The sequence below is a fragment of the Suillus clintonianus genome (assembly GCF_016758775.1).
Source record: "Suillus clintonianus strain FC179 chromosome Unknown DEU56scaffold_100, whole genome shotgun sequence".
In the NCBI taxonomy this organism is placed as follows: domain Eukaryota; kingdom Fungi; phylum Basidiomycota; class Agaricomycetes; order Boletales; family Suillaceae; genus Suillus; species Suillus clintonianus.
Genome location: NW_024539324.1, coordinates 124,913 through 137,120, shown reverse-complemented (window position 1 = coordinate 137,120; position 12,208 = coordinate 124,913). Strand labels below are relative to the sequence as shown.

At 48.3% G+C, this 12,208-nt stretch overlaps 3 protein-coding genes across 3 annotated transcripts; 2 read left to right on the top strand and 1 right to left on the bottom strand.

The window, feature by feature from the left end:
* Positions 1–301: 301 nt before the first annotated feature.
* DEU56DRAFT_923609 (uncharacterized protein) lies at positions 302–3,509 on the bottom strand (the record flags this gene model as incomplete). The annotated part of the gene is given in 12 exon segments (XM_041358532.1): positions 302–406; positions 439–813; positions 859–1,010; positions 1,087–1,409; positions 1,464–1,686; positions 1,750–2,126; positions 2,179–2,309; positions 2,387–2,734; positions 2,783–2,988; positions 3,046–3,110; positions 3,130–3,200; positions 3,315–3,509. 12 exon segments carry the CDS (start codon positions 3,507–3,509, stop codon positions 302–304), a joined length of 2,571 nt encoding a protein of 856 aa, XP_041203954.1.
* Positions 3,510–3,857: 348 nt separating this feature from the next.
* On the top strand, positions 3,858–4,652 carry DEU56DRAFT_917162 (uncharacterized protein; the record flags this gene model as incomplete). Its single annotated transcript, XM_041357956.1, has 3 exons — positions 3,858–3,942; positions 3,991–4,318; positions 4,385–4,652. 3 exons carry the CDS (start codon positions 3,858–3,860, stop codon positions 4,650–4,652), a joined length of 681 nt encoding a protein of 226 aa, XP_041203953.1.
* Positions 4,653–7,606: 2,954 nt separating this feature from the next.
* On the top strand, positions 7,607–9,067 carry DEU56DRAFT_744825 (uncharacterized protein; the record flags this gene model as incomplete). The annotated part of the gene is made up of 4 exons (XM_041349104.1): positions 7,607–7,925; positions 7,995–8,191; positions 8,250–8,487; positions 8,610–9,067. 4 exons carry the CDS (start codon positions 7,607–7,609, stop codon positions 9,065–9,067), a joined length of 1,212 nt encoding a protein of 403 aa, XP_041203952.1.
* Between the last annotated feature and the right edge of the window lie 3,141 nt (positions 9,068–12,208).

The window sequence follows — 12,208 nt, the reverse complement described above, 5'->3', positions numbered from 1 at the left end:
CGGATATAAGAATCAGGGCCTCCTCCAATATCTCCTGGATAGCTAGGGACTTTATATAGCTGTAGGTACGCAGAGGGTTGTCATATTACCGTACTATAGAGAATCATGTGATCCGGTTACCGTGCCCAACGTCGCATAGTGATGGAAACGTTCGAGCTCGTCGTGTCACACGACGAGCTCGAGTATCTCACTTCAAGGTGGTCGGATTAAGAGCGCGTTTTGACAATAGTGCACCAGTAATGATTGCGAAACGTAGGGAATACATGCAAGTCCATAGGATGTGTATATATAACTAGTAATACTACTCCTCAGCATCACCATGAATTCCAAGGCGTGAAAAGTCATCCGCAACAAGGAGGACGTCCTGTAAACTCCTAGATACTTGCTCCACTACCTCGTCCTCTTCCTCCTCGCATCCAGGTCATCCTGGGTGTCTACGGCTAAGGACGATGCGGTGTGATGAACAGGCGGGGGTTGAACAATCATGCGGGTGGGGATCTGTGCATTAGCTATACTCGCGCTCTCGCCGGGACTTGTGTTCGCACTGACACCAGGGGTTAGCGTCCCTCTGAAACCTGGAAGCTTCGAAATGTCGTAGAGTCGTTTGAGATGTCGTGAGTTGAAGCGACCTCGAGTGTTTCGGTGGATGGCGATTTGATGTGCAAGGGCTGGGCTGGTGGCTTGTAACTGATTCTCGCATTCCCGTAGATACCTCTCTTCATCGCGTATATAGGTAATGAGGCGTCGTACCTCAATATCGAGACGCTCGATCTCTTCACAGCACGACACGTTTTGAAGTAGAGGTCCATCGCGCTACAGAGCAGCGGTCGATGACCACGGGTGTCGAGATATGTCCACGCACGTATCACGTAGTAAGTCGAAGTCTGCGAGGAACGCATACTCTACGACCTCATCCCACTTAAGCGTCCGGCGGGGAGGGTGCATTGACCCAGCAATAGTGTTGTATGTGGTGAGGGCAGTTCTGATGGCGACGGAACACTTTGTAACGCCTTAGCGATATGCTTTCGCAGTTTGTAGCCTTGTTCAATGTTAGAATCAGCAAGCAATATACTACCTTTTACTCACCTGTGCCCGCACGGTTCATCCTCGTTAGCTCAAATATGCGTGCCACAATTAATCCTTCGAGACGGTCCAGGGCACGCTGGTATTTCCGATTGGCCACGAGCCTCCCAACCCTCTGCCACTCTCCATCGTGCGGAGTCCAGCGTTTCTCGACCTCGAGCTTGCACTCCAGTGCCTGGACGAGCTTCAAATATCTCTCATGGTCCTCCAAAGCATGCCGTCGGGCAGTCTCAGCGTTGCGAGTATTCTTGACGTGCGCATCGTATGGCACAGCCTCGAGGTGCGATGAGCCCTGGAATGATGTCATTGAAGCGCGTAGAATTTCCCTATGTAAATTGTGTCAGCGGGTACAAGGGCCATAGCTTGACATCGAAACTCACTCGCTCGCAGTAAGATTAACTAACTTCTGCCAATATTCCATCTGCAGAGTTTCGACCTCGGGTTCTCGCGTCAGACTTTGAAGATATACCTTTTCTTCCGCCAGCCAGCCCTCGAAAACTGCTACGTCCGTAACTTTGAGATCTCGCATAAGGTTTGGTAGGGTCGCGTCTCCGTCGCTCAAGATATCAAGCGCCTGCTTGTAATTGTTGTATAAAAAGTCGGCTAGCAAACACAAATATTACGTCAGCACACAGTCAAGTTTGACGACACGACGAGACGGCTTACAAAGATTAGCGTAGACTTCAAAATCATCATTGTGCTCGAAGTAGGTGTCGATGGCCTGTTGTCTATGGAAGACGCTTGCGTACCGTAGTGCCGACGCTAAGGAATTGGATTTTGAAAACGTCCGTTCGCAAGTCTCGAGATCTTCGAGTCCTAAACCTTTGATGTAAGTGGTAAGCGAGTACAGTTGGCACAATCGCCGGTGCGCATGTCCGTGGAAGGCGCCGACAAGACAAGTGTGATGCATAGACCGTGCGAGGGGTCCGAGGGAACTGTTGTCAAGCGTGGTCTTGAATTGACATCCAATGTCATATCCACCGCCCAGATTGCTTCCAAATACGTCCAGCAACTTTGAGACAACGGCTAGAGGATACTTTGCGCTGATAGATAATCATTAGCTCGTGAACAACGCATTAAAAAAACGTAACGTACAGCTCCCCGCTCTGTACCATATCTGCAACAAGGAGAGAGAATCCGTGGCGGCACACGGCCACAAAAATGCCCGTTTCGTCGTAAATGCCCCATGCTTTCTTGGTCTTCGTATCGTCCATGTTCTTCCAGCGCTTCGCACAAGTTCTCGAGATGTGCGTCCTATAGGTTAGGGTATTAGCCATCACCAACCCGGATGGAAAGCACTCACCTCATCACCTGCAGTAGTGGAGTCCCGCGCGAACTGATCTACAAAAGTGCGGGATAGGTAGCGGTCACTTGCCAGTTGCTGCCCTGTTGGAAGTTCTGAAGATGTACCGAGGGACTCGTCAGTATCCAAGGATCTTCGAAGGACTCTTTTTAAAGAGTCGTTACCGTCCATAGCGTAGAGTAAGCTAAATGTCAACTCGGGTTCATCCGTCAGTTTATATGTACATGCGGGACAGGCGTGTTTGCGTCGTAACGATTCGGCTACCATGGCTGCCACGGAGCGTCGAACTTGAAGATATAAATCGAACGCAATCGAGAATTGTCGAGATAGATGTCTGTGGAAACTAACCTGCGCGTGAATCAGCACGATAAGAACCAAAGAAATCAGAAGACATACACCATGTAAGTCGCACATAGTCTTGACGAAAGCCTGGATAGACAATTGAGGGCTCCTAAGATGTGCTACACGGTATAAGTCCAGAGCTTCGGTGGTGATCCCGACAGTCGGTGATATTGGTGAACAAGGCATCACGCCTTGACGAACGAGCGCACTGCTGATAGTGGCGTCTGCTGGCAAGATTCGAAGAATGACTTTCTCAGCGTCTAAACAATATGCCGTCATCAAATCGTAAGCAAACGACAACAGACCGACTTACTCACAGAACACGTCTATCACGCTCATCGGCCACTGACCGTAGTCAAAGCCATCCAGCCCTAGGTTCTCCCTCTCCATCTCTCAAAAACCCTTCCTTACATTTTGCCAGGCTCCACGCAAGGTACGCGTCCGTTATCGCTGGCAGCTGCTCAGCAAACGCCTTGTTCCTACGGAGGACACGATCACGACGGGTGCGGTTATCCACCCATCGAACACGATTGTTGCTGCTCGCAAAGGTAAGTCAAATGTGAAGGTCATGACAAAATTCACTCACGTTTTTCCAAAAGTCTCCTAGAACCTCTCTTGCAAGGTCAGTGAACTCGCCACCAGCATGGCTGATGGCGAGCGGCTCTGTTCCATCGCAGACGTTGCCAAAGCTGAAGTCATCGTAGTCATCCTGCCAGCCATCGATGGTGCTATTATTGTCCTCTTTCAGCGCTTCGAGTGCCCGACGCTCATCCAAACTCATAGCTATACAAAAGGTTTTTTTTCCCCTTCCAAGTATTGAATTAACATAGCGTACCTTGTAGACGTGCTTGCCGCCGCTCATTGGAACTTGCTGCTTGCTGGACCAACTGCCTGTGCTTGAGTACTTTGGAAATGGAGTTGGCTGGCAATCTGTTGTTGTCCCTCGGTGCCCTGATGTGCCGAACCGATCGCAGAGAGATATTTGTGCGGACTCGCTGACGTGCTGCATTTTTTCGCGCCATTCAGACCTATCTAAAGTTTGTACTACTGTCACAGTCCGATCTATTTCTCACGTGACTGATTATAGACTGTCTAGCACTCTGACCAAGCCGTTCGTGAGATCGCTCCTATGTCAACACCATCCAGTGGCCGCCCTACCCAGGGTGGCCATATTCAAGACCTGCACAATTTGCTGCAAGGTATGACACTGTCAGGTGCGTCTTTCAACAATCCAGAAATTAATACACTGACACTCGATATAGATTCATCATTCGATACCGTGACTTGGAGCCGCAAGACCACGGAAGAGTCCATCAGCCTGTCGAGATCATCGTTCACGCCGTCCACGTCCACCAGCACTCGTTCCGTTCCGAAGAACAAAGCACCCATTCCCCCTTCCACTTCAGCTCGCTCTACTGCTACACCATCCCACCCTCATCCTCAAGCTTCATCGATGGTTGTGCAGACACCCCGCCAAGTCACGGCCTCCATTCCGATTCCTAGTGCCATCCGTCCTCCACGAGCCGATCAGACACCCGAAGGATTCTGGGTGATAACGGTTGGGCAGGAAGTTGGTGTGTTTTACCGCTGGTAAGTGTGACGTGTACTATGGGTACCTGTTGGCTTGTGTTGGCTAATTCTTGACAATGTTGTTAGGGCTGACGTTGCCGAACGAACAAATTTTATCAGCGGTAATATTCAAAAACGATACACATCGTTTCAGCGGGCATTAGCAGCATATACAGCCAGCTATGATGAAGGCAGGGTCCGGGCGGTTCCACTGGCAGGTGGCCCTTTCTGGCCATCCCCTCCAGAGTCCTCGCCCAACCCTCCTTCACCTACATTGTCTATGGGCTCATCTGCGAGTGAAGACTCACTATGGTTGCAGGTCGAAGACTTGACGGAGACAATGAGCCAGCTTTAATACTATATCGTTTACGTTGTGCGCTGTGATGTGCGCTGTGATGCGCTGTATATGTATTAGAATGACAAAATGAACACGCGAAACGCGCCTTACTCGTTATACCAGAGCCATACATTTGTTGGAATATTCATTGATAGTGTAGAAATCCAGCGTGCACAGAAAATCATCATATGTTGGTCAGTGTGTCACTAGCACAATTGCATCATGCATCAACCGCTACATACAACCCTGTCATATTCATAACATTCTGCACGGAATCACCACAACATTTTACAGCTTCGGCTCAAGTATGCATGTCTACCTATTCCTAATAAACACCTCACCATGTTCAATATTTTTCAACAGTGTTGCATTCGCGAGCCCGAGCATCCGTACACTCATGTTCGCTATCCGTTCGCTATCTGTTCGCTATCTGTTCGCTATCGTTCGCTATCCGTTCGCTATCCGTTCGCTATCGTTCGCTATGTTCACTGCTGGATCATCTCAGAAAGCTCTTTGCAAAGACGGATTCCCTCTTGATTGACTACGATAATCTACTATTTAATAAATGTTCATTATCTAGTTTCACCTCCATGAACTTTACCTCTGAAATCACGGAAACCAGTAAGTCGTATAGTAGAATACTGTCATACTTAAGACGCTCCCTGCAATAAGGGCAACTGGTGTGTACAATCTCCCTTATGGCTTCCAGGATCTTCCTCCCCTCCAAAACATGCAGCGCACATTGGTCCAAGAAAATGTCAGTCCTCACTTTCCCCCTCCGCCCGAGCGTGTGCGAGTGCTTCCTCGTATACTTTCTCCCCATGTATCTTCTGCTACCAAACCATACCAACCACTCCTTTCGCCACCTCTGGACGATCTCTCCGTCGAATTTAGCGTTTGAGAGTCGCAGGGGCAAGGTAAGTCGTTATCCATCGTGAGCACTGAATCGTCGTTGGCGTCCCAGGACAGGTCTTCGCAGTTGTCGACTGATGATGTGATGGCGGAATCGTCGTTGGCGTCCCAGGATAGGTCTTCGTAGTTGTCGACTGATGATGTGATGGGTGCCGCTGTTTGATCTTCGATCTTTTTTTTTTTCTTCCTGTAGAGTAATTAAGTAAATGACGCCCATGGCAATATACGAGACCTTACCTTGCCCTATTGCTAAAAGAAATCATGTGAGCACGAACAGGTAGAGTTGTGTGGGGGATGGACTCACAACGCTACTCGAGCACGAGCCTTGGCGTTTTGAGCTTCTCGAACTCTGTGCAGGGGTGGTAAGCAAAATTTCAGTGACTCAAAAAATAGACCTACCCTGGCTTCGAGAGCCAACGTTGCGTAGCTGTGCGCTGCCTGGATGATAGGCCGCGTGATGGCCCCTGAGTCGAACGTCTCTGTGAATGCACAAGTTAGACGTGCAGATTGAAATGTGAAGAATTGTGCTTACCATGATTTGGGGGGAAAGGAACGATGGGCACGGTGCCATAAGACATCGACAACTACTACTAAGAGTAATCCACATAATATTTTTTGACATCGACAGCTGGCAATGATCGAGATGATCGATGATATATGCACGGTAAATTGTTAAGCGCTTGTCAGCGGAAGCAATACGTGCTTACTAATGAGTTGTTGGTCCAAGTTTAGGCATTGCAGCCTTAACGCTGATGCGTGGTCTGAGTCTGCTTCATTGTCTTCCTTTGGCACGCTAGACATGCAACCACGGCCAATAGAATACTGGAATTCCGGCTTTGCAGCCAAAATCAAGCTCCGGACCTATGGTTGGAATTTGGACTCTGCTGGAATGGACACCCAGTATGTCAAAAGGTATGTAGCGGGTTTGTACCTCCTGAGCCACATTGACCTGGCTGATGGTTTTTATACAGATGCAAGTCCAAGGCATTCTATTGTCTCGAAGGCCCGCGCATCGTGACGAATTGCCGTTGCGCTCTTGAAGGCCTGCGCATTGTGATGAATTGCCGTCGCACTCTTGTTCCTGGTTGGCTGCTAACCCCGCTCCTCCTCACTCATCAAAATAATATTAACCTCACTCATCACGCCGGCATTTACCTTGACGAATATATCACCTCCCTCACTCGTCATACTGGCATTCCCCCCCTCACTCGTCAAAGTGGCATTTACCTGGATGAATACATTTCCTGGACGGACGCATTCCAGCCGAGCTATGCCATATCATGGAGACCCGAGTTGCGCAATATTGAAGGTATGCACTGATCAGCACTGCATTGCACTGCCTCTACTAATATGTGCCTAAGTGGTTTCATGTCAACCTCAAGATCTTACACCGATTTATGCATATTTTTTTTTCAAACAAATGGCGTTGAATGATAGGACGTGCGCAACGCGTCGCGTGTCGTGTTTTTGCGTGATCTATCTGATCCATCGCATGCCAAACTTTGAAGCCGTGTCCCCGTCTACATCGTTCGTTTGAGTGATTTATACGATCCATCAGACGCCAAAGTTTGAAGATACGTCCCCGTCTACACATTTTTCACTCACAGCTCTAAGTATGAGCTACCTCTACACATCCGATGATTTTAACGCCAACGGCGATTTTATCTCAGCCGGAGGTTTTCTGGATTTGCTTCCTGGGGGGGGAGGTATACTTCCCAGCTACCCATACCCAACAGGCGACGATTCCGATCCGATCAGCAGCACTGGCAGTGAACGGGTTCCCGGGATCAGTCAGATGAACTGGGATGACCCGTCCCTGTACACAATGCCACTTACCAATGACGAAATCGCGGCTCTAACTAACGACATAGCAGCCACAAATATCCCAACCGTGCCAGAGCTCCCCGCCCCCCCCACCAGTTGCCTTCGCGAATACCCTCCCTGCTCGCACACCGTCACCTCAGCCTACTTCAACGCATGACCCAGACTCACCGAGTCCTGCCGAAGCAGAGGCGCCAGACACCAGTGGAGAGATGCCAGAGTCACTCCGTGAGGCAAACATGTCCTCCTGGGCAGCACGGAACCCAACACGAGCGATTATCCGCCCTCGGACACCACCACCTCGACTAACAGATGCCCAGAAGGCGTCTCGAAAGATCAAGCGGGACCAGAGGCTAGAGAGAACGAAGCACTTACACGACGCAGTTGCTGAATACTTAGATGCACAGAAAACGAAGATCGAAGCGCTCTCGCGGGCTCATCATGTTACTCCCAAGCACATCAACGATATCATCGGCAGTCAGACTCATTATCGAACCTCGCGCAAGAGTCAATTAATCAATGCACTTGTTCACGCCAAGGCGAAAGAGATGAACGCAGGTGAGTCAAATGAATTTCAACTCAATTGTATCACGAAGCTTATCCTGCATCAACTAGACCGACCCGCAGGCGCTCGGTACTCGTTGGCGGAACTCCGCCAGATGGTTGCGTCCGACCCTGAAACAAAAGCCCTTACCAGGGAAGAAAAGGAACGCTACATCGCAGCTCTCGAGGAGCATCGTGAAAAAAAGGTCATTAGTGTTCGGGCGAACAATCTGGCGGCTGCACGAGATGTTGTAGCCACAACGGATAGGATCGTCAAAGAGGTACGTCTGAATCTTCAATCTTCACGGCAATCAACTGAATTCATTTTTTTCTTTGAAGCTGGATGATCTGCGAGTTCGGACTGGTGTCTATGGCACACTATTTGTTGTCCGCGGTCACATTAACGATAGCATTCAAAGCGCTATGCACGGCACGGATAACTCTGAAGACTTTTGGGAGGATGTGTACGAGCATCCTATGGCTGACTTTCTTAGGCAATACGAACAATGGGCATGCACCCAGAATCAAAGTAAGTCCTTCGTCTCTTCACATAGTTTGTGTACTTATGCATCGTCCGGTAGATCTCAATGAACGCGACTCTTTGGAAGCTGTAAGAAAGCAAGTACGCAAGATGATCCTCCGGGGCCTAGGTGAGTATCGACGTTCTACAAATTCTGCCCCGTCTAACATTATGCACAGTTGCTGTGACCGGCAAAAAAGATATTGTGATGAACTACCACAACTATGAAACATCCGTCATCGAAACGTATGGGGTGCGCCTTGTGGGCTGGCCCAACGGTGTCAAGTTCACTAGCCCTTCGAACATCGGGACCGTCGGCGACATTCGCAAGCTCCGGGATGCCCTCAAGGCACGTACGTGCTACTGGACAGTTCTATCACCGGCAGAGCTCAAAGCTCACGCGTCTGAACTCGACACGCGACGTTCAGCCGGGGAAGTCGTTCGGAAGCCACGAAAAAAGCGTTCGGATGCTGGCGTACCTCGCAAGCGTAAAGACGGGTCCAGCGCAGGACGGGTAAACAAGGAGAATATCAGGCCTTCGAAGAGAGCAAAGAAGAACTCTACCCAGCTGCAGGAAGGTCCCAAAAGCGCTGAGTTTGTAGAGTCTTCTGACGAAGAGGAGGAGGGGCATGAGTAGTAGTATTGCATTGCCTTAGTCTACATTGTATGACTCATATACGTATCCCAATCATTACTAGCGAATTGTTTGTCAAAACGCGCTCTTAATCCGACCACCTTGAAGTGAGATACTCGAGCTCGTCGTGTGACACGACGAGCTCGAACGTTTCCATCACTATGCGACGTTGGGCACGGTAACCGGATCACATGATTCTATTAATAGTACGGTAATACTGACAACCCTCTGCGTACCTACAGCTATATAAAGTCCCTAGCTATCCAGGAGATATTGGAGGAGGCCCTGATTCATTATATCCGCCTGATCTTACAGGTGCGACACACGTGCATTATCACCTATAACTACAGTGCTTACGTGGGAGTCACAGGTGTCATGCGAATAGATTGGAGCATCATGCATCATGTTTGACCTTGGGAGTATTTTGGGATAGGCCAGCATGCTAGGCTTAGTAGCGATCAAGTTCGTGGCTGCATACCACGAAATCGGCATCAACCCTGCATTGCTCAGCCCTGCTGCAGATTTTGAAATTGTGTGTGATCTCCATTCCATGAGCTCATGGTGCCCGAGTTATTCTCAGTAGTGTAGTCGGTCAAATTCGGTTAATCGTTTAGCATAGTCGGATCTCAGATCTACGCAGCGCATTGGAGATCAGTATGAAACATCAGAACGCGAGCGCCGGCCTAGAAACGTATGAGCTATCAGTCTCAGTCTACTGTAGTACGGTAATACGTACGTAGAAGGCAGTCGGGAATCAGAATCGCATCGCCAGCATAGCATATCTTAGATACGGTGGCCGCAGGCATGGTGTGCGCACTGGGACATCTTGAAATCGACCTCGGGCTTTGTGTACCTGTGTGTGTCTCATACCGATACAGTTTTTTCATGTCACCGTAATATCTAGATGGAACCCGGAAGGAAGTGAGATGGACTGCACAAAGTTCAATCTCCCCACACTGCTCAGCCAATATTAATATTAATGTTGGGAGTTTCAAAATTCACACGCTCGGTTCAAAGCAAATTTTTTTCGAGCAATGATGTACATGTACACTAGTGTTCCGTGAAAAACTCCACGCCGAGTTTTGGACATGTTTATAACATTGGGCATCCCCAGGCCAGGTATTGACGCGTGTTTTTAACTAGTTTTTGACGAGTTATTGACCATCAGGGAAAAGCTCCCATGCGAAATTTGCAGAATTACTTGGTTTTAGTCAACTTTCTCAACTTTATCACATATTATTACAGAAAGATACATATTCACGGAAAATATGGATGTATATTAACCTACATTGAAGTAAGTATATATAATACATGTCTTTTAAGGCATTAAAAAAAAACAAGGGGGAAGCATTAAGAACATCTAAGCTCGTCCGTTTTGCAGGAACAGCTGCTTGCCACATAGCGAACTCACCTGCTGCAAGACTATGGCGCTGGATCTGTTCAACTATTCTGCGCACGTAAAATTGACACACATACAGACAACACACACACCAGTCACTTCAGGGTGCAGGCAATGCTTGAGGTGGCTAAAGAGCAAGCAAGCAAAGTCAGTATGCAAACCCTCACTCACAGCTGATAATCTCATTGGAGAATGTAAGACCAGGCATGAGACCGTGTTCCTTGAGCCAGAATATGGACACGAAGGGACTCGGAGCCCAAGAATATGCCTTCCGCGGCAGTGAATGCGACCAAGCGCGACCTAGACCTCATCGGAGAAATGTTCAATAAGGTTTTCATTGACAATGCCGCTGTCGGATGTAGCAAAGAAGGCGAGGACGTTTGAGGCAAAGTGATGCTTATTGAGACGCTTGCAATGTTTGTACACGTTTGAAATGTTCTGAAGTCCAACATTTGCACTTGTTTGTTTACTTCCCACGTGCACTCACATGACTTTTGGTTCGAACTTTCAAATTTCAATGTTCAATGTTCAACCACAACACGACATCAACCAACCTTGGCCTTGTCGAATGTCTCCTTACAACGTGCTTTTCCAGCTCGACTCATGAGCAATGAAAGTGCACGCACTTTCAGTTGCACACTCCTTGGGTGTACCTATCAGCCACCACCGAACCCTCGCGCTGTCGCCAAACTCCATCTACAGTCCACATATCCTACCCCCGTCTTCTCCTACTGCTCATTCCACCCACCACTAAGAGACTTCAACCATTGTGGGATGAGTTGCTCGATCATGGAGATGAACAATTCAGTGAGTAATCTACTTCTCACTTATGCGTATCTACTCATATCGCATAGAACTGTCCTTCCCACCTGTTCGTGGTGTCAATCCTTCACTCGCGCTGAAGGCCACTGTTGTACATGCTAGCGATACTCGGGACGGCGCACTACTTGACGCGAGTGACCCAGTTTGATCCTCTGGCGAGTTTGAGGTTTGCTGACCACAGAAATCACTTTTCTGTCGAAGCTAGTCAGTGTAGCCATTCTTTAATCTCGAGCCTTGCTGATTGATGCAATTATGATCTTATTTCAGGGTTCAAGTGTGCCCATTGTCTGTCAACCTCAAGTCTTGCTGACCAGAGCAAATTGATTGTTGTTATGGTGTAAGTGTATTGCTCTGTTGATGTTGAGCCTTGCTAACTGCTCCTTCATGTCTAATGATTTTTTTTCATCTGTTGCTACTATCCGCTCATTTGTGTTCATTGCAATCTCCCCGTTCATTAGCAGTTATGTAGTATATTGTATATTGAGTCTGAATGACAATATAATATTTGTTTCACCTTCGTCATTGTGATATTGCTCGAGGATCATCTATTACAAAGATTTATTAATGCTGCACACTTTATTGCATTTTATTGCACTTTTGCCCACTTTATTCCAACGAAGGTGTCAGGGGGCTGTTGGTTAGTTCATAAATGTCACTAATCTGAAACATGATGATAAAACACAATAAAATTCGATAAAACACCATCATTTACACAAATTCACCCTATTTCCCGGAAGAGGTTTTCCCTGATGACACCGGCTATATTGTAATTTTTGTGCTACAGAATTTGAGAAAAATTGAACTTCCAGGCTACAGGACCACCACCAGCTGTTTGTGAAGATGGCCCAGGTGTTTGTGACTGATCTTGAGCCTCCGTCTCAATCGGCTTGTCGGAGAGAAGGTCCAGGAGCTCGGGACCGTCT